We start from the raw sequence: 24,497 nt of genomic DNA on the forward strand, positions 1-24,497 counted from the left end.
ACCTCCAGAAAGCATTTCGTTGCTGTCACCCCAAAGGGAAAGCCTTGGCTTAGGCTTAGGCTTCCAACACGTTAGCTTTAGAGAAGGGCTGCTCTGTCAAAGAGAACCCTTCCATCCTCATGTCTGCCCCTCGTTTCCAGGAGCCGAGGAAGAGATTCACGTACTGCCAGAAGTACCTCTCGGCCATGGTGGAGCCTCAGGACTCCGAGGAAGAGGAGAAGAAAGCCCTGAAGAAATCCCGCCAGGCCTGGCTCACGGCCGACGGATTCCAACTGACGGGTCTTCACAAAAGCCCTGAAAGCGACAGTCACTTCAGGCTGCCGCCCCTAGGCACCGAGGTCCACAGGGTGGAGTGGGGCCTCCGGGGGAGGGGGGGCGTCCGCAGGGACCTCCCTCCTTACTGTGGTGTTCTCCATGTAGGAGTGGAGGGAAAATGCACAGTTCGCCAACGTGCTGGATCGAGACAGGTGGAGCTGGGACCAGCGCCACCAGGACTTTGACCTGTATAAGAAGCCACCACTTTTCTTTGAGCTGCCCCCGTCCCCAGCGCCAAAGCCTGCAACAGGTAACGGCCACATGGGCACGGCGGAGCCTCCGGAGGCTGCGGGCAGTCACCACCTCCGCTGCTCTGCACCTCTGGGCTGTTGCAGCTCTCCTAACTCTCAGCTGGGAGCTCAGTCGGAACGGTTCTGGCACTGACGGGCCCGGCTGGAGCTCAGGAGCCCCGGATTCCAGCGCCAGCTGTAACACTAACTTGCTGTGTGACGCTGGGCAAGCCCTTCACTGCTCCTGTTCTCTGGCACCATACCAGATGATTGGAGAGCGCGCGTGTGCACGTGCCAGTGGGGGCGGGGCACAGGGAGAGAGAATCCTCATGCCAACTCCTTGCTGAGTGTGGAGCCTGACATGGGGCTCGAACCCAGGACCCTGAGATCATGACCTGAGCCAAAATCAAGAGCCGGCTGCTTACCCGACTGAGCCGCCCGGGCACTCCTCTGGGCCTGGTTTCTTATACAATGTTAAGTTGGGAGATGGGTCTAAGGGCTTTCTGAGCCCCAACATGCATTACCCATGTCTAGATGCCTGGTCAGCAGCTGGGGGCCAGAGGCTCTGGGCACCTCTGGGACCTTCTGACTTCCTTCCTGCTCCATGATGTTGCCATCTCCCTCTGTGTGGGGGAGAGAGGGAGTCTAGAAGCACGGGTCCCTCTCATCCTGTTTACGAAGATGGGCCTCCAGATCACTTACAGGTTGACAGAGAACCCAAATTTGCCAGTTGCCAGAAACTGGGAGAAAGAGTGAGTTTATCTAGTGACAGGTTTGCTGGACAAACCTTTCTAAAAAGCTAGAGCAGATAAAATGGATTTCCTTCCTCCCCCAACCGAAGGGCAGCTGGTACCAGCTCCATGAAACAGGAGGAAGTGCCGACACGCTGCTGAGATTTGGCTCCCCCTGCTCTGTCTGGCCCTTCCTGCCTCTCTTCAGCACAGGCTCCAGGCTCTGGGGCTACGTGAAGGTCTCCTGTGACCTGTTGGCGTGGCCTGGCCCAGCAATGCCTGATTGCCTCCTGGCCCAAGTGCTGCCGCTGGGCTCCGCTGCAGGCCTTCCCAGCCCGCTCTCTCTGGGTGTGTCTGGCAGCCCGTGTCTGCTGACAGCACAGCCGGGGGCCTCTCCTCCCACCATGTTTAAAGAAAAGGCGGAAATAGGAGGTGGGAAAGGGAGATGTGAACCAGGGCCCCCATGCCACAGGGCCTACAATGAAGCCCCTTTTCCCAAAGGGCTGCCTGCGGGGCATGGGGTCTGGACGGCTGCTTCCCAAGCTTCCCTGGCAAAGGCGCTCCAGGCACAGCCTCCGGTCCCTGGCACTGTACCAGCTTTGTACTCTCCACTTGGTGCACGATGCTTCCTCACCAACACAACACTTTAGGAGCTTCAGGTTTCACTAAAAGTTACCTCCAGTGTCACAGGATTTGTCAACTTGTACCTTTTGAAGATTAGTGACCCAGTCCCTGGTAGAGTGCTCAGGCCAGCCCAGGCGTCCGCACAGCAGACTGACTTGAACTTGAAGGGAAAGGAAGGAGCCTGGACTTCTCCTCCAACCTTAAGACAACATCTGTAGTGGGTTTTCTGGAGGCCCAAACTGCCCAGGACCAGGTGAAGGCTCCAAGCTTGCCAGCGTGAGCAAGCTGGGACTCAGGGTATCTGGCAGGCAAGAGCAGAAAGCAGCCTAGAAAATGCTAAGGACTATTAGTGTCCCCTCAAGATTCTGTGTTGTCCCCCCTTTTCAGGAGTGGAGGCCAAGTTGTGTACAGACTGCACAGAGCAAGGTGCCAGGCAGGAAAAAGCTATGCTGTCATGTGCCAGGCCAAGCGGTTTTCACCCATTACCAAAAGCTGGCTCTCGGGGTTCTGAGGAAAAACAGGATCAGTACAGCACAAAGGCTAGAAGGGTAAACACAAGCTGTGCATTTTATATCTTTGTTATGAAGTGCGTCTGTTCCACGTACACGGTTTGTAGACTGGTTCCCGGAGAACGCACAGTCTGCAAGCAGCTCGTGCCGTCTGGCAGAAGTGGCTATCCGTGCCTCAACAGGTCCCTGCCAACCTCCCACCAGAGGCAGCGACACCAGCCCGTTGCCACTGTGACGTCTCCTAAACTAGCGGAAGCCCCTCCAAGCCCAGGTGTCACCAATGCATCCTGTGTGTGTCTTCAGCACCCAGGGCCAGGTCAAGCAGCAGTGCCCCTCCGGCCAGGAGGAAGCCCCTCGGGCGCGTACTGGGAAGAAACGGTTCCACCAGGAAAACCCCAGGTGCTCCACCTTCCGCAGAAAGTTGTCCTGGGCCACGGCCTGGGGGCAGCAGGGAACACTGACCCTTTGCTTCAGTCCGTCCTTTCCAGAGGGTGGGCACAGATGTAGGCTTGCTTCTCTAAGACCTGCTGGGACACTTTCTTAATCTGCTCATCTAGATTTTCTGGAGAATCTGGGAGGAAAAAAGAATCGGTCTGTGAGCACAGCAATATTGCTGGGGCTGCTGCTGCTGCCGTGTTTGTTGAAAACAAACTGAGCCCACCTACTGTGAAGGAGCCTAAAGGTGACTCTCCTTTTCCAAACCCCCAGGGGAAAGTGATGGGGCTTCATCCGGAAAAACAAAGGGCTCATCCTGTTAATCCCGAAGAACTCTGGATCTTGTGAGAGCAGGGAGAAAAACCCTCTCGCCAGTCAGGCCTATGTCTCCCTGCCACAGCGTGGAACAGACACAGGGAACAGCTCCGGAGCCAGGAGCTGCACACAATTATGTGCTCCTCTCCTCAGCAGGTGCCATGATGGCTTCTCCTCCATCACTTGGCAACAGGGCTGGGCTCTACAGCAGGGGACACATGATGTGGAGCCCTGAGGCCAAAACGACTATGAAGTTCAGAAGAAGAATCTGAGCCAGGTGTTCTCAGACATGGCCAAGTGGCTACGGTAGAGGAGGAGCGTTCCAGACAAAAAGCCCCATGAGCTAGGCCCAAAGCCTGGGACACCTGCTAGAAGGGCAGGCTTATTTTAGCTGGAGGCAGGTAAAATGCCTCCTTCCTTTGAGAACCTTCACTGGGCAGCTGCCAGACTCGGGCCAGGCTGTTGGGCCACACCTGCGGGGGCTCTAACAGTCTTCCCCTGAAGGTATGTGCTCCTGTCTGGCAGCCCCGCCACAGGTGAACCTGACCTTACCAGCCCTCACTCAAGGGAGAGGCTGGTGAGCAGCCCGCAGGCCCTGGGAGCCTGGCCTTCAACAGTCACCTGGACTCAGGCCCACCCCTCCCTCCCAAGGCCACCCTACTTACACTTGTCCAGCTGGGAGAGGGTGAAGAGATTCTGGTAATAAGCTTCTGCACAGAAGATGTTGGCCAGCAGAACCTGCCAAGACCAAGGTTGAAGAGGATGACCTAGGGTACCCCCTCACTGGTGTGTGAGTTTCAAGGAACTCAGACAAACTCAGCAGCTTGGCTGAGGTCAAAAGGCCTGGCTCAGGAGGCAGTGTCTTAGGTTCTAATTCCAGCCCTGACCCAACTAGCTCTGTCCCCAAGAGCAAATTACTCAACACTTCTGAGCCTCAGTTTCCTCTATGGCAGGAAGGCCATGGTAATCCCAGTGCCCACAGGCTGTTGCGGGGCAATGCACGTAAAGACCTAGCACACAGTGGGCGCTCAGTGACTGCATCCAGCCCCTCAGACGAGGTAAGGGCACAAGGTCTGGGACCCCATCACTCACCTACCCCTCTTCCCTCAGGCAGAAAGACAAAAGGGGGCAGCCCCGCGTCCTGAGCAGCACAGGCCTTCTCGTCGGAGCTGACCACCAGTGCTGACCACGGCCACAACTCAGCAAACCCGCCGGCCTCCTGGGACCATGCCTGAGCCGAGGCCCTTGACTTGCCCGGTCCTTGCTTCCCGACTGGGCCATGCCACCCACTGACCCCCTCCCCCCACCCCCAGGCCCCATTAAACGCAGAGGATAAAGCCGGCAGAGGGCTCACCTCGTGGTCGTGGTTTCGGATCCCCATTCGGATCGAGCGGCTGGCCCTCGACAGCACGGCCGTCATGCCGTACAGGTTGATGAGGATGTTGGCTACCCGCTTCAGGACCATCTGCTCCTCCACGATGGTCTGGGAACACAGAGCCCAAGGTGGACACTCGCAACCCAAGACCTCCCTCCCCGGGCCCATCTTCAGCCACCTCCAAGACTCACTTCATGCCTCAGTAAAGGGGCGCTAACACCGCCTCTCCCTTTGGGTTGTGAGAGGCTGGCTCACGGGCTGCCTCGTTTTCCCTTCCGTCTAGATTTGGGCATGGGTCAAGCCGAGATCAGGTCCCAGAAGCCTGGCTGAGACCACAGGCTGCTGCTTCCTGTGCTTCCTGTCACCCTGAGCAGCGACAGCTCCGCTCATCAGGGCCCTGGATTTGGGCCCAGGTGGGGCTGCCATCCCGACTCCCAGGAACCTCTCTTTACTAGGAAGGCACCCACCCGAGTGGCCCCTGGGAGAGGCAGCCCCGTCCCACTCCTCCACGGTAACCAAGATTTCTTTCTAGGCCTGGTCCCAAAGGCAGACACTTGACAAACACCCCATCTCCCTGACCCCCAAGTCAGAAGGCCCGCCATCCCCAGATCTGCAGGGGCCCGGGTACCTTCCCAAAGCGAAGTAGCAACGTCTCTACAGTGCGGCCAAAGTAATACGCATTCTCCTCGAGCTTGCGGGCGCTGTCCTAGCACGCCAGGGGAAAGACCGCTTAGCGTCACCTCCCCATGGTGCCCATCCCACCCGCGGGGACTCTGGGGCCCAGGCTCTGCTACCAGGCTGGACAGGCTCCCCAACACCCTGGTCACAGCCCTCTGGAAGGGGATATCCATCAGGAGAGCACCCACGTGTGGGGGGGTATGCCACCTGTCCCCACTTACTTCGACACTGGGGTGCACCACTCCCAGCTTCCCTGTCAACCCCAGATCCACGGTTCGGCCCAGGGAGTCTCGCAGCTTCTGGCCGATGGTCTCAACGACAGTGGACACGTTGCCCCGTTTAAGCTCGCTGCAGAAAGCCCATGGCCCCATGAACTCAGACCCCATTGCTGGTTCCCACTGCCCAGCAACAGGGTCCCCCCTTGGCACCTGTTCCCTCCGACCATCCAAGGCATTAAAGGGACCAACTCAGGAGCAGGTGCTGCCCTGCCCCACCCTGGGCCCGCTGGGTGCCGGACACCTCCCCGCCTGTCAGCGAACAGCTGTCTCTGAGGCAGAGCCGCACACAGCGCTCTGCGCCAGCAGCAGTCACAGCCAGCCCCCCTGGTGCTCTGAGGTTGGGAGTCTGAGCAACCCCTACTGGCTCCAGCAGTGATTCTCAGTGCTCCGGCCCCACGACGGGGGTCAAGAACAGCAAGAGAGAGAGAAGGTGTTAGCCTTGGAGCCCAGCGCCTGTTGGAGGGATACCTCTCATTCCCTAGGTTCTGAAAACAAAGCTCCCTGCAGCGTGGGAGACGGGAGCTGCCGGGGAGGAGGGCAGTGAGGGCTTCCTGAGGCAGCCGGCCCCTGCTACCACCTGCAGGTGAAGGCCAAGCTCTGGAGCCTGGCTTTTAAGGCTCCCGTCCCCTTCCCTCCCTCCAGCCAGCCTCTGACTGAGCTGAGCACTGCATGGCTCCATGACCCCCATCCCAGGACAGGGCAGCACCCCCTCTTGCCGCCCCAGGATGGACCTGTGATGGGCAGATGGGACCTGAGGAGCAGACAGTGGGGCTGGCACCTACTTGACCCTTGCAGTCAGGATGCGGCCGGCATGCTGCAGGCCTGTCAGGGCGATGTACATCCGGAGAATCTCGTTGGTTCCCTGTGGCCAGATCAGTACGGAGGTCAAGTTGGTCCCACTGGGACGGCCCCGTTTGTGCTGTGCATGTAACTGGGTGGGCCACCCCGCTGCCCGCTTGCCAGTGCCACGGAAGCTGCCGCTTTGGAAGCAGCCTCACACTGGGAGCAGGGCTGTGGCCTGAGGGGGAGGGCAACACGCTGGCGACCGCCTCCACAGGGACGAGCAGGGGGCTGACCAGACAGTGCGGCCACCCTCAGGACCTACCACCTATCACCAACCACACAGGAGTCCTTTCCAATGGGAGAAACCACCTTCCCCAGGAGGGAGGGCTGCTGGTGCCCAGGGCACAGCAGATGCTGGGCGGGTGCCACCAGGTTCCTCAGGAAAGCCGCTGGCCGCTGAGGACGAGAGCTGGCTGCTCTCCAGTGCCAGGTATCCGTACCCAGAGGGCCACCTCTCCCCTGCTGCTGTCCCTGCGCGCACTGCTCACCACCTGGGACTAGCTCCGCGAGGCAGGCCGCCCCTGTGCACGGTGGTGCCGCGGGCCCCACTGCCAGCACTGGGCACTGAGGCCTGAAGCCAGGCTGGGCGGTAGACAGGAGACTCCCACGGGAGAGAAGAAGAGCCTGGAGGCCTGCAGGCTAAGGTGTGCCCCATCCTGCACAGTCTCGGATGGGAGCATTTGCTTCACACTGAGGGCTCTGTGCCCCACAGAGCTTCTGCCCCACCCGGTCAGCACCGAGTTCAACCGGGCCGAGGGGACAGGGCCTTGGAAGCAGCAGTCCTGGGGCACCTTGGGAAAGCGCCCCTTGTGTCCTCAGGCTGCTCACTTCACATCCTGTCTGTCGTCTAAGGAAGAGGACCACAGGGCTGGGATGTTGGGGGGCATGCCAGGAGCAAAAGCAGCCATGAGGCCTTCCTCTGGGGTGGGGAGCCCAGGAGCCAGGCCCCACGTGCATGCAGGCTGAAGGTGCCCTTCAGAAACCACACCGTTGCTCAGGCTCCAAGCCTTGTCTACGGGCCTGCCTTCTGCACCCCCGTGACCATCCTAAGATTCCATCCCTCTCTCTCCACAGCCTCTGAAGTCAACCTCTCTCTCCTGCTGCATGCACCTGGCCTCTGGTCTCACCTCTGCAACCCACGCCCCATGTCAGCCCTGGGGAATTTCCCAGAATGGGAAAGCATTCAAGTCATTCGTTGCTCAGAAACCTCTGACGGCTGCCACTGCCTGCACAGTTAAGATCCAAAGTCTTCTGCTTATCGGCCAAGGTCCTCTGTAGCCTGGCTACTTGTCTCCCCTTCTCATCTACCCTCTGCCCCCACCCCATCACCTTCTCTACCACCTGCCCCAGCTCCCCCCTACCAGGACTACCCACTGCTCCCACAGACTTGCTTATTCTACCCAGCGCAGGCAGGTAAGGCCTTATCTGGGCCTGGCACGGTCCACCTCCCTGTCCTTGGCCCAAGCCACCCTCCCCTTGGCCAGGCCACAGTTGTTTCTGCCCCCAAGGGGCAAGTGCACTTGCTTCCCGGGACTCCAGCCCACTGTAGGGGAGGCGTGGCTCAGGCCCTCACTGCGCGGGTATTCCACAGTCCACTCTGGTCCGTCAGGCTGCTCGGGCAGCTCCCCAAAGGCTTCTGTGTGGCCCTAACCCCCCCTTTTCTTACCCCACCCAGGGTCTCCCCACTCACTGAATTCCCTCTTTAGGCCTGCAAACCCATGGAGGGGGGCAGCAAATAGAGAGGGAGGAGTCAGGGCTGGGGAAGCCTGTGGAGAGGACGCCGCTGAGATGCCTCACTATCCTGAGGAGGAAAGCAGACCCAGAGTGAGCCCTGGAGGCACAACCGGGCCTCCCGTGAGATCTCTGCTTGTCCCAGCACCGCCAACAGAAGCGCAGGCTCCGCAGAAAGGGCCCTCGCTTGGCCCCCGAGCCTCCCCTCCACCCCCGGGGAATGGGGCTACGCAGAGGCGTGAGGAGGAGCCCTCGGGTGGGCGGCGGGGTGTGGGGTGCTGACCTCGAAGATGAGCAGGATGCGGCTGTCGCGCAGCAAGCGCTCGTACGGGTAGTCCCTCATGTAGCCCGAGCCCCCGAGGACCTGCAGGGCCTCGCTCACGCACTGCCAGGCGCCCTCCGAGCTGAACACCTGCCGCGGAGCCGAGACACGGTTAGCACGGGGGCAGCAGTGCCGCACGCCTTCCACATGGGGGCCCCAGCCAGGCAGGGTGGCCAGGGACAGAGGAGGCTCGGCGTGGAGAACCTAGCTCTAGGATTAGACTGACCCAGGCGGTAGCCCTGGCACAGCCTCACTGGGTGGCCTCAGGCAGGCCCTTTTCTTTCTGGACCTCAGCGGCCAGTCGTGGCTCCCCACTCACCGCGACTCTTCCTACGTCTGAGGCTTCCTTGGGATGGAAGGGCCCACTCCGTATCTTCCACACGGAGGAAACTCCTGTCCTTTTAAAAGCCACCTCAGATTCCCTCTCCAGGAGGCCTGACCCTGCCCACCTGGCCCCATTCACCCACAGCTCGTTCCTCTGCACGTGAGCTGCTTGGCCTGATACCTGGCTGCGGGGGACACACAGACGTGGAGGCCGTCCACCCACAATAAAGTCCTTCCCAAGAAGGCTTGGCTGCTATTGAATACTGATGGGAAATTGTAACACATGGCCTATGTTTTCTCTACCTGCTACAGACTGGCGACAACCTGGCACAGACTGTGCTGGGGAGACACTGTCCTGTGTCTCTTGGCACTCAACTGGCCATTGTTCTTTGCTGTTTCTCCTGTGCCATGCTGGCCTCCCCAGCTGCAGCCTAGGGCCATGCCTGGCACGTGGCGGGGACATCATAAATACTGGACCAATGATAAACTGACCTATAAGCTAACGAGAAGAGGAAGACGGCAGGGAACACTGGGTCTGAAAGGCCGCAGCTAAGGAGCTGTTCTGGGTCTCCCAGGCTGGTCAGGGATTTACCTTCACCATGGCAGCCTCGATGGAGCAGTCGGGAAACCCCGGTTGGTCCAGCATCCCCGCAGTGAGGTAGGCCATGCTTTCCATTACATAAGCCTTCTGGGCCATCAGGGCAAACTTCTCCTGGGGTGTTCAGAAAAAAACACAATCAAAAGACAATGTGCATCTGCCGAGACCCAGATGTGCCAGCCAGCAGAGAGGGCAATGAAGTTCAGAGCCTCAGTGCCGAAGAGCACCAAGCCCCAGCACTCGTGACAGGGAGCCACGTTAAATGAAGCCTTATCTCGTCTTCTTCCCAATCACTGCGCGCGAGTCCCCGACACAGACCACAGCAGCACAGTTGTCATGCCCACACGTGAAGTCAACACATGCGGCACCCGCAGCCTTCAGTACCTGAATCAGTCCAAATTCACTGAGGCTCTTGTTGAACTGTTTCCTCATGCAGGCATACGCAGCAGTCATTTCTGAAGAAGAGCAGAGTCATTAAAGAGAACCATTTTCTGGCTATCGTAAAATGATTTCCTAAGGCCATCACCATTACCCTGCAAACCCTCAGGCAGGAACTAGGAGAAACAGGTCTGCTGAGACCAAATGCCCTGCAAGACAGCGCTGCCCCTTCCTAGTGTATGTGGTCAGAGGAAAAGCCGCTCACACTCAGGGGTGCCTACAGCAGCAGACAGGAACAGAAGCAGAGTTTAGAGTCGGACAGGCCTGAATCTGGCGCTTTTTCTTACCAGACGGTAGGCCGGGCCAAGCAACTACCACCCCTGAACACCACCGACCTCACAGCATTGCTGCCAAGGCTGCCAGAGTCGCAGGTGTAAAGTACGGCATCCAGCGCAGAGCCAGGGCCCCGGAAGCACCCGACAGGAGCAGGCTCACGCCTGTCAAGCTGTCCGTCGCCAGAGCAGGAGGGCAGCCATCATGGGTAAAGCTGTGAACGGGCTACCCAGCTCTGAAGGCACCCGAGAGAACACAGCGGCCTCCCAGCGGGTAGCGGCAAATGCTAGCCCCCCCTGCCCCCACCGGCCTGCAGTCAGTCTCATCAAGAGTCTACGTCCTTTGGGGGCAGGCTGACCATGAGAGCCCCCACGAAGCTCTTGCACGGAGTTTTCCTGATGGGGAAGCAGAGGCCCAAGGCGCTCCAGCAAAGTGAGCCGAGCCCTGAGTCTGGAGTCTGACAGGATCAGCTTTTAAGCCCAGATGAGCAGCCTCGGGCAAACCACTTACCCTCTCTGAGCCGCCGGCTCTCATCTGCGAGATGGAGGTGAGAGCTGCAAACAAAGCCTCCCTGTCCCCGCCTGGCCCTGAACTCGGAGCAACTTCATAAGCACTGTGCCAGCACCCCACAGCCAGGGCCCCAGGCCTTTCCCCGCAGTCACTTCCACAAAGCTAAGATGGTGATGACATCCGTGCCCAGCAAAAACCCTACAGGGCTGTTCTAAGTTCACTGACAGAATAGTCTAGGTTTCAGGTATGCTAACAGAAAAAACAAAAGGAAGATCCCGAGGCCGAGTGAGGAGAGTTCCACTCCTCCCCGAGGCTCCTACGAAACGGGGATCTTGTGAGAATCACACTGACGTCTTGCTCCCATCTGGGTGTTTGTGAAGCAGCTGTTCTCCGTGGTCAGAGCAGCAACCCCTTGACCTCGGACAGACCGTCCACTCCCCCACTCCCCTGATCCTCTCTGAGTAGACGAAACAGAGGCGTGCGAAAAGGAACATGAACCACTTGGGGGCAGACTGACCACATTTTTTGGTCTAACCAAAGTCCGAATCTTACACTGCAGCTGGGCTGTCTGTCCGGCGGAAGGCCGGCTCATCAGCGGCCTGCTGTGAGGACACGGTAGCGCCTCCGGGGCGGAGTGGGGGCTGTAGGGGCGAGACCGCGCCACGGAGGCTCCGGTCCCTGACTTACCTACCGATCAGTTTCTTGAGCAACCCGGCCACCATGCTGCCCATGCTGAACCTCCCGCTGTTCAGGGTGCTCATGGCCACCTGCAGGGAGAGAGGGGCAGCTCACGGCCGCTGCACTCCCCAAGCGTCCCGCTCACTCCTGCCGTGCTGGGAAAAGCCCAAAGGTCCTGGAGGACCACAGGTGACAGACCACGGCGCTGCTTATCTATTCTCACCAGATGGTTTCTTGAGAACAAAAGGCAAGTCTCTGGAGAATCCTGTGCCAGCACCTGGGCAAGTTAATCGACCTGCCAATCCCCACCAGGCTGGGAGACAGTGTGGTCCCAACACGTCCCAACAAGGTAACTCAGTCACAAACATCCCTGGAGTCACCCCGATAGAGGAACCAGACATTATTCTAGGAGAACAGGCCAATCTTAGTCCTCAGCGGAGGGGCAGAAACTAAGACCTACTGGGTACACCCTGCAAGCTACCTAGACCGTCCCACCAGCACGAGCCTCCTGAAGGACAGCGGTGACCCGCCAAGCCCCTACCGCGCCACCAACTAGGAGGCCTCAAAGACAGCCTGGGGCTGAAAGGGAGTCTGTGACCACCAGTTTTCCTAGAAGCTCAACGCCAAGCGTATTACTGCTTTGTACTGAACGCTTATGTGTGACTTGGATGTATAAATCGTGGAACTGATTCTGGATTCATGATCACTTGTTAACCTGAACGGGAGAATGTCAAAGCAGATGCTGTGAGGTTGGAAACTACTGCTCCAACAACTGGGAGGGGCCGGTGCAGATTCCACCTGCTGAGTGCTAAGGGACTGGGGAATGCGGGAACAAGGCCAGCCCCAAGTCCTGGATGCAGGAGCGGGCGCGGTTATGTCCCACCACAGTGTGACACCCTGATCTGGCCCTGCCTCCTCCTGGGGCCGTGCCTCTGACCTTAGACTGCCTGCATCTCAGGCTGCGGGTGTGCACTGGTCTCGGGACCTGCCAGGAGTAGGAGGAGCGAGTGAATTCTCCCACCTCCATCCCCTTTGCCCACATGGGCTTGCAAAAGCCAGCTCGCAGTTTTATGAAAGAAATCCATTCCATGGCCCCTTCAGAATTTCTTCTTACCCTCATTTAAAAACAAAAGAAAAGAAAAGAAAATTGAAAGAAAAAAGGATTTGAGACTAGATCTCATTCCCCAGAGGATCAAAGACCTAACAGATTTCGCCCTTCTTCAAGAGGGGTTCCTAAGCTCAAATATCAACCCTCCTCTTGACCGTGGGGCCTCCCCTCTGCCTGCGCAGCACCTGCACGCTTTACCAGCTTCTCTACCGAAGACGTCACCTTCTGCCATTTCTACGACAGCGTTCTACACTGCACTTGCCGGAAGTGAGACATAATCCACGCTTCCCGCAGCCCCTGTCCAGCATTCACAACGGCCTCCACGCCTCGAAGGTCTGCCTATGGATACAAGCCCGGACTGCCCACAGGAGGCGGCACTTCCTTTCCCCCACTTCAGCCAGGCGGTTTTCACCTGGCCGCTGACCACTCTGTGGTCTCCAGAATCGCTCACTTTTTAGCATTTAGGCCCACGGGCAAGCAATCCTACTAATAACAAAGAAAGGGTTTTGGAAATCGATTTTCTTTTGCATATTAAAACAATTGTTTTTTACATCTAACACAATGGGGAAAAATGTTTCCATGCAGTGTGGAAAGGACTAGGGCAAGGGGCATTCCCATACAGGAGCCAGCCCAACTCCACACACGAGACCTGGAAGCAGGGGCCGACAATTAAAAATGTTTGTGCCCTCTGACCTGGAAAACCTACTGCTGGGTGCTTAAACGCTGGAAATAATCAGGTAAGGGTGCACAGATATAAGCAAGGAGATACACCACACGATATGGTTCTGAGTAGGAAAGAGGAGAAAACAGTGTTAGATGTCTGACCCCGGGAACCTGGGAACATCAAATGTGCCGTCACCATACAAAGAAATACTCTGCAGTGTTAAATACTAGCAATATACATTTACTAGCATGAAGAGTATGATTTCTTGATAAGTGAAAAAATACAGGCTATATTACACAAACAGTATTACCAAACGTTTAAGAGATGTATGCTCTTTAAAAAGGTCTAGAAAGGTGGCGCACTCAGTTAAATGTCTGACTCTTGATCTCAGCTCAGGTCTTGATCTCAGGGTTGTGAGTTCAAGTCCCATGTTGGGCTCCACGCTGGAGTGGAGCCTACTTTAACTAACTAACTAAAAAGGTCTAGAAAGATAAGCACCCAAATTGAATGATGAATAGCAACTCTCTTGGGATCGAGCTTCAGGTGATTTCATTTTACCCATCTATATTCCCTCATCTGTATGTAACATCTGGGTTACACAAATAATAAACATGCCACTGTGCACACACTGCTCCCTTTCAGTCCTTTCACCACTCAAGTCTTTGGTCCACATTCACCAAGCAGCCTCCAGCCAGGAGCTCTGGCTGAGCGAATTTATCAGATTCTCATTAATACCCAGGAAGGGAGAAAGGTATTGCTATGATCCCTGCTTTAAGCCAAGGTGGGTGGGGCTCCCCAGAGCGAAGATACTTGCCCAGGTCACCTGGTAAATTAGGGCTGGGCAAGAATAAAGACAAACAGCAGTTTAAAAATGGGTAAAGGAGGGGGCGCCTGGGTGGCTCAGTCAGTGGGAGTGTGCGACTCTTAATTTCGGGGTCATGAGTTCAACCCCATGTTGGGTGTAGAGATTACTAAAAAAAATAAATAAAGCTTTAAAAAAAAATGGGCAAAGGATCTGAAATACGTTTCTCCAAAGAAGATGTATAAATGGCCAAAAAGCACATGAAAAGATGCTCAACCTTATCAGTCATTAGGAAAATGTAAGCCAAACCACAATGAGATACCACGTCACATCCTGTGAGATGGCTAGAATTTTAAAAATGCCCAATAACGAGTACTGGTGAGGATGTGGAGAAACTGGGCCCCGTACGCTGCTGCTGGCAATGTAGCGTGGTGCAGCCGCTACGGAAAACGGTCTGGCAGCTCCCCAAACAACATACAGTCCCCATATGACCCAGCAATGCTCCTTCTGGGTACGGATACCCAAAAGCACTGAAAACGTACTGTTCACGCAAAGACTTGTATATGAATGTTCACAGCAGCTTTACTGGTAATAGTCCCAATGTGGGAACAGTCCAAACGTCCATGAGCTCACGAACGGACCCATGTGGTGTGTCCCTACGATGGAGTATTATTCAGCTACAGAAAGGAATGGCAAGTGCTACGACATGGATAAACCTTGAAAACATTATGCTAAGTGAAAGAAGCCAGACACAAGAGGTCGCATATGGATTCCATTTACATGAAATGTTCAAACAGGCAAATCCAGAGAAACAGAAAGTAAAGTAGCGATTGCCAGAGACTGGGAAAGGGGAAATGAGAAGATACGGCATTTCTTTCTGGGATGATGAAAATGTTCCAGAATTAGACCATGGTGATGGTTGTACAACGTAGTGAATAACACCCACGCGTACATCTGAAAATTGTTAAATTTATGTGATGTGAGTTTTATGTCAATTAAAAAAAATAATAAATCGGACTCTAAGAAACAAATCTGGGCAGGGCCTCAGGACGCAGGGCTGTGCGCTCCGAGAGCCTGGGCTCTGTCAGTGCCCGCTGGCCTGCTTTCCTTCACTTGATGGAGAGAGGACTCCTACCCCTACTCAAGGCAAGTGAAGCCTCGCAGAACCACACTCCCCTTCTGGGAGCCTCCTTCTGCACTCTGCTGACTTCCCGTCGGAGACCCACACGCAGTCATCTGGCAGGCATGCGCTGGCCTGCTCTACAAGCAGGGATGGACAGGGCTGGGGGCCAACGAGCTAACCATGAACCGTGCGGCCCTCACGGGCGCTGCTCTCACACGCACCTTAAACCCGCCTCCGACTTCTCCAAGGACGTTTTCGATGGGCACCCTGGTGTTTTCAAAATGCACCGCGCAAGCTGAAAAAGATGAAATTGAAGGCCTTACCTGACGAATGCAGAGCGCTCGCCCTTGACCCATAGGCGTGAGATGTCATTCATTCACGCGTCCACTCATTCTCCAGCTACTGAAAGAACAGTAGAGAAAGACAAGGTCCCTGTCCATGTGGAGCCCCTACTTTGCTAGGGAAGTGATGATGCTGTAGGTACTACAGATGAGAGAGCGGGTGGTGCCAGGATCCGAAGCTGGAGGGGGGCAAATAACATTTATGTTAGGGCTTCCATCAGGCTCTTCTGAGGTGACGCTCGGCGGAGTCTGGAGGAGCACGAACCACAGGCGGAACCATGAAAGCAGGCGGCACGGCCCTTCTAAGGTCCCTGGACTTGCTGGGAGTACAGGTCCCACTTAACTCAGATGCACTGGGAGCCCGCACCGTGGCTCTGCAGGAGCTGACGGCCCTTCCCTGCCTTGCCCAGCCAGCTCTTGCCAGGGGCACAGAGCCCACCCAACCTGAGCCCCGGCCTTCCTGTGCTGTGTGGTCCGGCTCGGCCCCCCAGGGGCTCTCCTGATCTGCTGTGAGAACAAGCCCCGCATGGTACACACACGTGGCGCGCCGGGACCCCACCCACAGCCCGGAGCAGGCTGCCCAGCACCACTAGGCCGGAGAGAGGCTCGCTGTCAGCTGCGCGCTGGCGTGCTTTCTCAGACAGGGGACGGTGGCAGACCCCGAAGTGAGGACGCGCTCGGTGTGCGGGGGCAGGCAGAGAGGGGAAAGCGTGGCAGCGGTGAGGACGGAGGTGGGTCGAACAGGCGCTTCTGTAGCAGCATGGTTTCGTCCACTGTCACACACACTGCAGCTCCCAGCAACTTCACACCGGTAGAAATGGGAGACTCGGGACAAAGAAGGTCGCGGCTCAAGAGGAGCCAAACAGCAAGCGAGCAGGTCTGCAGCCTTTTTATTCTACTATTTCAATGGCTTGGTTGTGAAACACAATGAAATCGTCTCTCTGGCTGCTGGTCGTGTTTTATAACACATGGGCTATGGAGCCAGGCCCTCGTCCTGGTGGCTCTAATTCCTTCACAGGCTGTAGAGTGTGGGGAGGACCCCACCGCCCTCTCTGACCTCACCCTGGGCCACTCAATCCACTCCCATGGGGCCACCGAACGATCCCAGGGGCACCGCCTACCCTGACTTCGGTGTGGACGCTGGCCCCGCAGTGCTGCAGGGCTGCCAGCCTGCTCTCCCCATCACCTGGGTCACTCTGACCACCTTTCCCCCCACCAGCACGCCATGCTCTTTATCTTAGGCCTTTGAGCACGCTCCTTCCTCTGCTGGAATGTTCTTATTATCAATAGGCAGCACGAGTCTGGTGGTAGGTAATACCTGCTTCCATGGGCACGAAGCATTACACAGACGTCATAACACTCCCCTCCCAGGTCACGTCACCAGCTGCACTGTGTCATCACCCCTTTCCGTTAGGTAAGGAAATAGAAGCACAGGAAAGTAAATGAGCTTGTTTGAGGTCACGAAGTTTCTAGGCAGTGGAGCCAGGTCAGAGCTCACGGCCCTCTGACCCCGCCAAACCAGGCTAATGTGGCAAGTATTGCCATCCAGAACCCAGGATCCCCAGAGAAGAGGTGGCAGACATAAGCGGGTCTGGAGGGGTCGCCTCCAGTCCCCTGCAGCACAGACACCCCACGATCCGAACTAGGAAGTCAAGAGTCCGTCTTGTGAGGATTCCATGGCAGTACTGGTTGGGTCGGGAGCCTCATGGGGACCAAGTGCTGTCCAGGGGGGTGCAGGTGGGCCCGGGTGGGTACCAGGGAGAGCAAGAGGAAGGAGGTTCCAGACAGGAAAGATGGGGCGTCCTGCAGTGGAATGTTTACCTAGGACACCCCTCTGCCTCCTTGGTGTCCACTACAGCCTCCCTCACAGGACAAAGTGCCCACGGGGCGATCAGCAGCGCCCCCATATGGAGAGGGGCACAAGCGACGTGTGTTAAAAGAATAAATTAGCTTCAAGGAGCTCCTGGGCACTGCCCCGCAGTCACTGTGGCATTCCTAATGTGATTTTGCTGACATGCTTATGTGGAACCAAAACTATTTACATCTCATTTTATCTTGAATGGGATGGGGCTGAAGGGGCCCTTCTCCCTCACTCTCTCACACACACACCCTGCACTGCATGCACGCACGTGATACTTACTGTTGGAGCCGCGTATGCCTAACTTATCCTCAGGTTTCCCGTTAGTGACTCCACCAAAGTCTCTCTCTACTATGAATGCTGTGATTTTGTCTTTTACTGAGCTGTCGGAATTGACAACCTCTGTCTTTGCAAACACAGTAAAAATATTGGCCATTCCTCCGTTGGTGATCCAGACCTGAGGGAAGAAAAAGGGTTTCAGAGAAAACTGAACCATTAGGTACCACCTCTCAGTTCCACCCTTTGCCACAAGACACCCCAGGGGCCTGTCAAACTTCGGGCCAGAGACATAAAGTTCCTGGCTCTGGGGAAGTCAAGCCTATGTGGACAGAAGATGGGGGTTCAGCCCAGTCTCCCCAGATTTCCCAAGAGCCACAGGTGGCTGTGTGTGTGTGTGTCTGCACACAAAAGGGAAGCCAGTGGTAGACAGCTCAGGCTCTAGAACCAAGCAGGGCGCCTCAAGAAAGCAGAGCAGGCAGGAAGGAGAGGGGAAGAAGAAAGGGGAGGAGGGAGAGAGAAAGATAGAGACACTTCTCACCAAACTGCAATGTATAGAACTTACGTGGATCTTGATTCAAGCAAATTGTTGGAAAATAAAAAGGTAAGAGACAAGCAGGGAAACTGGAATGCTGACTAGACCAAGAAACGATCAATTCTGAAATGTGACAATGGCATTCTGACTTTGTTTTTTAAACAGTCTCATCTTGTAGAGATGCTGAAACGCTCAGGGATGTGACGCAGGGCGGCCGTGCTGATGGAGTCAACACGGCGGGCTAGGGTAGGCCTGCTGAGGCCGGTGCCGGCTGAGAGGAAGCTCACTACACTACACTTCCGCATGTGTTTGAAATCTGGTCACAGTGCCTTCTTCCAGAAAGGAGTCGCATCCACCCAAGAGCTGCGAGGCAAGAGATGATGTGTGTGCGCTTTACGAGCCGCAGCGTGTGGAAGGCGGTCAGTGCGTGGCGAAAGCCGCGGCTGAGACCCCGAGCGGGCCACAGAGCGCTACCTTGGAGCCATTGAGGATGTAGTGCTTCTTATCCTCGCTCAGCGTGGCCCTGGACTTGATGGAGGCCACGTCGCTCCCACTGCGGACACAGAACACACTGGTGAGGAGAGCGACGCTGGGGAGGAGGAACAGCTTGGTACTTGAACATAGGAGCTGGGGAACTTTTCAAAAGAAAGGGCTAGAGAGGACACGTATTCAGCTCTGCCACTGCGGCATGAGGGGGCCCCGAACAACCTGTAAACAAAGGGCGTGCTCCAGTAACACCTTACGTACAGAGATAGGGGGCAGGCTGGATGTGGCCGCCCCTGCTTCACCACACGAGAGAGTGGCGGTGAAAACGACCTGACCGGAGGTTGCAATGTGGGGTTGTGTGCGCGGAACGGGCTCGTCTGAGCGCCTGTGAGGAGGAGTGCAGGGCACCCCTGGTTCCCAAGTGAGGGGAAGCAGGATGGAGCATGGTCCAAGTCACGGACCTGTCAGAAGTCCTGAGTCCTAAGCGGGCTGTGTGACCTTGGGATGATGACACCACCTCACTGAACCTTGGTTCCCAACCTGTTCAGTGGGGACAGTGCCGCCTGCCCTACACACTTGGAGAGTTGCTTAGAAGCCTGAATGCACTATCCTATGTAAGGTGTACTGCAGACCACAAAAAAATTATTTGATGGGTGCTGCCAGGTATGTTACCTCATGTGTAAGTTTCACTGGGACAGAGAAATAAGGTAAAGATGAGAGAACTGGCAAAAAAAAAAAAAAAAAAAAAAAAAAAAAAGTTGCTGAGTCGACTCTCCGGGAGATTCAGGGAGGGAAGACAGAAAAGCCATCACCTTCACCAAAACCCACAGCCCTTGTCCCAGGGCCCCCGGGAGATGCCCCGGGAGGCTGCCGCGGGGCACCTCTTGCCAAGGGGCAGACCTGCTTGGCTCCGTCAGACAGAAGGCAGCGATGTGCTCCCCCGATGCCAGTTTGGGCAGGTATCTCGCCTTCTGCTCCTTGTTGCCGGCCAAGATGATCCCCTAAACCAAACACACGAGGCTGCTATCAGCTATGGGGAGAAAAGAACGTGTGAAATGTGCTTGCAGAACGTGGCCCCTCCTGGAGAAAACAACTCCCGCGAGAGGAAATAGCCTGAGCTCAGAGCCGGCAGCCCCAAGAAGGAAATGGAGAGCTGCTGCTGAGCAGGACGAGGGGGGCTACCAAGGAGCCACCCCGAAGTGCACGCGCCGGCGTGGCCTGGGCCTGGAGCACCGGCACGGCTTTGAGTCGGACTCAGGGATCGTCATCACCGCCCCTCCGCTTCCAGGCTGGGTGGCCTTGGGCCGGGGTGTCCCTCCTCTGAGCCTCCATCCTCTCAACTCCACACTGGGGGTAATGCTACCCACTGGAAGGGTGTTTGGATGGTAACGTGTGAAGACACAGGAGTGCCAGGGCCACGCCTGGCAGAAAGAAGGTAAGCAGGAGTGTCAGAACCGTCCCACCCCCTCTCAGTCTGTGCCACGGGCAGAAGCGTGCTCTTTCCACCGGATGACTGCTCGGAGCACACGTGCTCTCAGGGTCGGGGGGCCAAGCACACTGTTCCCTTGGCCTCTCTGACTTTCTACAGTGAGCAGAGACAGCCTGAGTAGCGGGCCAGTCACTGAAAGCTGTGTGACTGTGGCCCTGCCCTAAAATGCCCTAAGCCCAGGGGTAAGGAAGACTTGTGCACAAACAGTAGGGAGGACATGCTCTGCTGGCCCCTTGTGACTCCAGAGCTCCGCAGGCTCGCTTCCAGTGGTGAGGGGAAGACAGGCTCCTCGGAGGCAGTGGCATCGGTTGTGGGCCTGAAAGGATGGGTCAAAGGCAATGGGGACAGGAGGAGGATTCCAAGGGAAGGGACAGTGTGATCAAAGCAACGCTGCTGGTGTGGGGACCAAGCGCCATCCGGTGTGGCTGGAGAGAGGAGGATAACAGGGGAGTGCTGCAGGGCCCCCCTCCAAGACCCTGAGACAGCAAGCCCAAGTCACTTCCTGGTAAAACTGAGCAAGCCTCCTGCCTCCACACCACCACATGACTTCAGACCTTCACAAAGCATCAAAAACCCCAGACACTTGACCTTGAGACCAATAGCCTGGTGCGCTGCCAGGGTCACAGCGATAGACGCATCCAGGCCGATGATTTCTCCTAGACGTGTGTACATGGTGTTGGAGAGGCCCAGGCCACCTAGAGAAGAAACGGACTAGCTTGACTTATGGTCCAGACCCAAATTCCTCCCACTGAAGGCAAAGGGCTTGACTGCTTTTTCTGCTCATAAAGTAATACCACGTTGCCATTTTAAGAAATCACAGTACAGAAAGGTACAAAGAAAACAAAAATTACCCATGAACTTATCGGAGCATTTTTGAGTACATCCTTTCAGATCTTTTCTAAGCACAGAAGCATATACAGATATTTTTTTATCATAAAAATAGAACATTTAATACAAAGAGAGTACCTTCACATGGATTAAATCACTTAAAATGCTGTGAATATCTTCTGTCACAGATACAGATCTTTATACACCTGCCCGCTGTCTGACAACCCATTCCCAGTATCCAGGGGGCTCTAGGATAGGTTTTCTCTGCCTCAGCACTACTGACGTATGGCAGCGTCCTTGGTCTCCACCCATAAGGTGCCAGCAGTTCCCCTTCCCCTAGGTTTGACAGCCAAAACGTCTCGAGACGCTGACAAACATTCCCTGCGGAGGTAAGTCAATCTGGATAGAAATCACTGTTCTAGGAAGAAGACAAAGATCAAAAAAATAAAAACTTCACTGAGCTGATGTATTTTGCATTTCATCTTCAACTTCTAGAGGTGGCTGGGTGGCCTCTGTGCGTCTTAAAAATGATAAATGGGGGCCTAGGGTCACATGGCCAGCGAGGGCAGAGCTGGGCCCTGAATTCAGGTGGGGGTCCTAGTCCTGGAGCCAGCGCACAGCCCAACTGCAGAGGGTGCCCCCAACACATAAAGGGAAGGGTGGCCCTGCCTGATGCACAGCCTCCGGGGTTCCGCACCCGGGGAAGGTCAGGGCTCCACGGTATCCCATCCCCACCCCTGCCTTTACACATGGGGACAGATGACAAGAAGGTGGAGACTGCTGGCTGGGGAGAAGCTGAGGGGCAGGAAGGAACCACACATTGGGCAGCACACAGGGAACTGGGGGAGAAAAATCCAGCCTGGGTTGCCAAAAGGGCCTCCATTGTCCAGGACGGGTTTCCAGCCAGTCTTTAGAATGCTCCAGAATGGGAACATTTCCCCCCAAATTTTGGGGCACAAATATAAGGTTGCTGTTAATTTTCCAAGAAAAGATAAAAAGAAAAGAAAAAAGAAAAAAAAGAAAGCAAAAAAGCCCCAAACTCATCCCAGGAAAGAAAAAACATTTTCACATCAGCGAGTAGGACAGAAAACAAGAACGAGGGGTGCAGAGTTGTATCATCTCATGCCAACACACACACACACACACACACACACACACACACCGCCCACACAGGCTGGCACAAAACACAAGCAGATGGAGAAAGACACATCCCAAACCGACATGAAGTGTTTGGCGATAAAATTAAGTACTTTCCACCATCGAGAAGCAATTTAAAAATGCTTCTGAAGGGGAACTATTTATTATCACGAAGCTGGCTATGTCTAGAGGTTTGCTTCTGCCACTCTGCTTTCTCCGAGCACTTATTTGTTTTGCTTAGCTGACAGACCCACCACGGTTCTCCGGCTCTGCGCACATCCGTTCCGCTCTCATATTCACCGTGGCCTGCACACTAGGGCACACGACGCCCTCTGCCTTGTGAGCCAGGATGCAGCCGAGCCTCAGCTGTCCGGGCAGAGCTGTCTCTCCCCCGCCGCACACGGAGGCTGTAGATCGGGCCGAGGAAAAGCAGCACGAAGCTTCCTCCACGGAGGCTCGAGCTGCGGCCACGAGGGGCGGCGGCAGCACTGACGGTTTCGTCTTCTTGCACGTGGGGCAGTGTCATTTTTACACACTCAGAAATGTGAGGAGAGGTGTGTCACAAATGACAAGATGCATTAACAGCTTAAATAGGCTGCAATAAACATCCATATGAACTCAGATGTCACCTAATTATAAAATACGCCTCAGAATCAGATCAGGCATGCACTAGTTGGTCCTAAATGTTCACATTCGGTCTCAGACCAGACCAGCTCCAGGCCGGGTACCAGTGGGAATTGATTCTACAGACATCGAGGGCCCCCGGCCCTGGCTGTGGAGGTGGGACAGGAAAAAGACAGGCCTAACTTTAGTCTCTGGAAATAAAGCAGGCAGGGAGACAGAACGTCAAGGAAACCTCCCGACTTCTGTGTCTTGCTCTGCAAAATCTAACTCACAACCTGGTTGGAAAAATGCCCACAATAGTAAATGTCTAAATGATCAGCTCAAAGACATGAAACTGGCCCAAGCTTTTAAAGCACCATCAATAGCTCTTTTCCCTAAACTGGACTCTTAGCTGATCAAAGGGGGAAGCGGCTGCAGAGAAAGCTCACGCAGAGGGCTCACAGAGCACTGGGTGCAGCGCACGGGCTATGGAACCCAGAGCCACCCCTCCACAGCAAGGGGGACTGAGAATAAAATTAAATGTTGTGTGTGCGCACACATCCACGTGTGACTGTATTCTGCTCCTGTGCCAGTCTCTGTTCCTCCTCCCCCTAACCCCCCGCCCCACTTCTTGCTGTTCCCTTAATCCCTACAGAATTTAGATGACCAACTCTAGATTAGGCAGGAAAAGAAACAGCGGTTGTGACTGGCCAAACCTAAGAAGACAGACTCACACTGGGATCCTGGGGAGAAAGGCTGGGTCTTTCATCTAGGGGCTAAAAACATCACTACAATAATCCAGGAATTATAGGGACAGTCCAGAGCACAACGGGCCCTGCTCAAATGTTCTCAGTGACCTAATGTTCCACCTCAATGCACCTGTGTCCCACCGCCATGTGCCCTCTTCCTCTGCTCCGGGGTAGGAAGCAGACTGGCAGACCCTGACACCCGAGCTCTTAGCCCACGGTCAACCCTCCAACAAAAAGGGTTCACAGCTCTGGGGCAATTCCTCTACGGAGAGACCAAAGGGCCTCACAGTGCAAACGACACTGAAATCGGCTGATGTGGCTTTGAGGTTATACATCCCCCTTCTCTGCTGCCCACAGGGATCTGGAGAGCAGACATCCTGCAGTGGTCCTTAGCCGCGCCAAATGAACAAATTGCAGGCCTCAACAGTTCTTTCTGTTCCTACGTCCCTTAGTCCACACACTCACCTGCCAGCTACCCCAGATTTGGTCCATGGTGCGTTTTTATTCATCCCAGCAGTTTTATAGTTTGATCCTGGACATACTGCATTTAAAGGCCACCTTTCCCAAACAGAACCCTTTCCTGGACAAACATGGAGCGCTTTCTTGAGAGCCAAACCAGCAGGGTGGTGTTTTCCTTTACTTACCATATTCTTCTGGGACTTGCATCCCAAAAAGCCCCAGGCTCTTCAATTTCTCTAACGTTTCATCTGGGATTCTTCCCTCCCGGTCAATTCTTTGAGAGTCCACTGCCAAGAGGAAATATTTTGATTAAGCAAAATATAAGCTATGTCTACAAAGATAAAAGTGAACAGAACAGTTTTCGTAGAGCATACAATCCCAGGGTCAGAAACTTCAAAACTGACATGTCTAGTCAGTTATTCAACATGTGTTCAATTTCACCTAATTAGCCCAGCCAACACTGTATTTCGAGAAATGGCCTATACCAGGTAGTGTTGTTTCTTGATCTGGGTGCCATTCACATGGGTGTATTTGCTGTTAAAACTGCAGGAGATAATATAAACTTTTTTGAAGGCATACTACACCTGAATTTTTTTATTACCGTTACCTTCTAGAAAATTAGAAAATAAGTACACAACTTTCAGAACTGTCCTAAAATGTCAAGCTAGATAGCCAGACTCTGGGCATATCTGGACCCATGTCTACCTAGGTTTCAGAAACCACAGCTCTTTCAGCATACCCACAGATTCTGACCACAGTCTAATCTGTTTAACACCTACTCACGTCCATTAGAGCAGGATGGAACAATAACTAGCATTAGCTCTACAATTAT

General features: G+C 55.3%; 2 protein-coding genes across 5 annotated transcripts in view; one reads left to right on the forward strand and one right to left on the reverse strand.

Annotated features, from left to right (window-relative positions):
• CFAP92 (cilia and flagella associated protein 92 (putative)) overlaps positions 1-4,496 on the forward strand; it is a 67,347-nt gene extending 62,851 nt beyond the window's left edge. For all 3 annotated transcript variants that reach the window (XM_045812294.2, XM_087866740.1, XM_087866739.1), the window contains exons 14-16: positions 141-338; positions 421-565; positions 4,270-4,496. In XM_045812294.2, coding sequence (XP_045668250.2) covers positions 141-338; positions 421-565; positions 4,270-4,304 — 378 coding nt within the window. In that variant the 3' untranslated portion in view covers positions 4,305-4,496. The remainder of the gene's footprint in view (positions 1-140; positions 339-420; positions 566-4,269) is intronic.
• ACAD9 (acyl-CoA dehydrogenase family member 9) overlaps positions 1-24,497 on the reverse strand; it is a 48,015-nt gene that overhangs the window by 6,380 nt on the left and 17,138 nt on the right. The window contains exons 3-18 of one of the 2 annotated variants that reach the window (XM_087866741.1): positions 23,851-23,952; positions 20,478-20,584; positions 19,301-19,401; positions 18,389-18,467; positions 17,386-17,560; positions 15,126-15,199; positions 11,221-11,296; positions 9,693-9,763; positions 9,303-9,422; positions 8,348-8,476; positions 6,273-6,352; positions 5,434-5,560; positions 5,163-5,240; positions 4,514-4,642; positions 3,825-3,897; positions 2,872-2,980 (exon numbers count right to left, since the gene is read on the reverse strand). In XM_087866741.1, coding sequence (XP_087722867.1) covers positions 2,880-2,980; positions 3,825-3,897; positions 4,514-4,642; positions 5,163-5,240; positions 5,434-5,560; positions 6,273-6,352; positions 8,348-8,476; positions 9,303-9,422; positions 9,693-9,763; positions 11,221-11,296; positions 15,126-15,199; positions 17,386-17,560; positions 18,389-18,467; positions 19,301-19,401; positions 20,478-20,584; positions 23,851-23,952 — 1,622 coding nt within the window. In that variant the 3' untranslated portion in view covers positions 2,872-2,879. Of the gene's footprint in view, positions 1-2,441; positions 2,981-3,824; positions 3,898-4,513; positions 4,643-5,162; positions 5,241-5,433; positions 5,561-6,272; positions 6,353-8,347; positions 8,477-9,302; positions 9,423-9,692; positions 9,764-11,220; positions 11,297-15,125; positions 15,200-17,385; positions 17,561-18,388; positions 18,468-19,300; positions 19,402-20,477; positions 20,585-23,850; positions 23,953-24,497 lie in introns of those variants that run through there. The other variant, XM_045812296.2, reaches the window with a different exon arrangement.

This window comes from Ursus americanus, chromosome 14 (genome assembly GCF_024610735.1).
Source record: "Ursus americanus isolate L20-20 chromosome 14, mUrsAme1.1.p, whole genome shotgun sequence".
In the NCBI taxonomy this organism is placed as follows: domain Eukaryota; kingdom Metazoa; phylum Chordata; class Mammalia; order Carnivora; family Ursidae; genus Ursus; species Ursus americanus.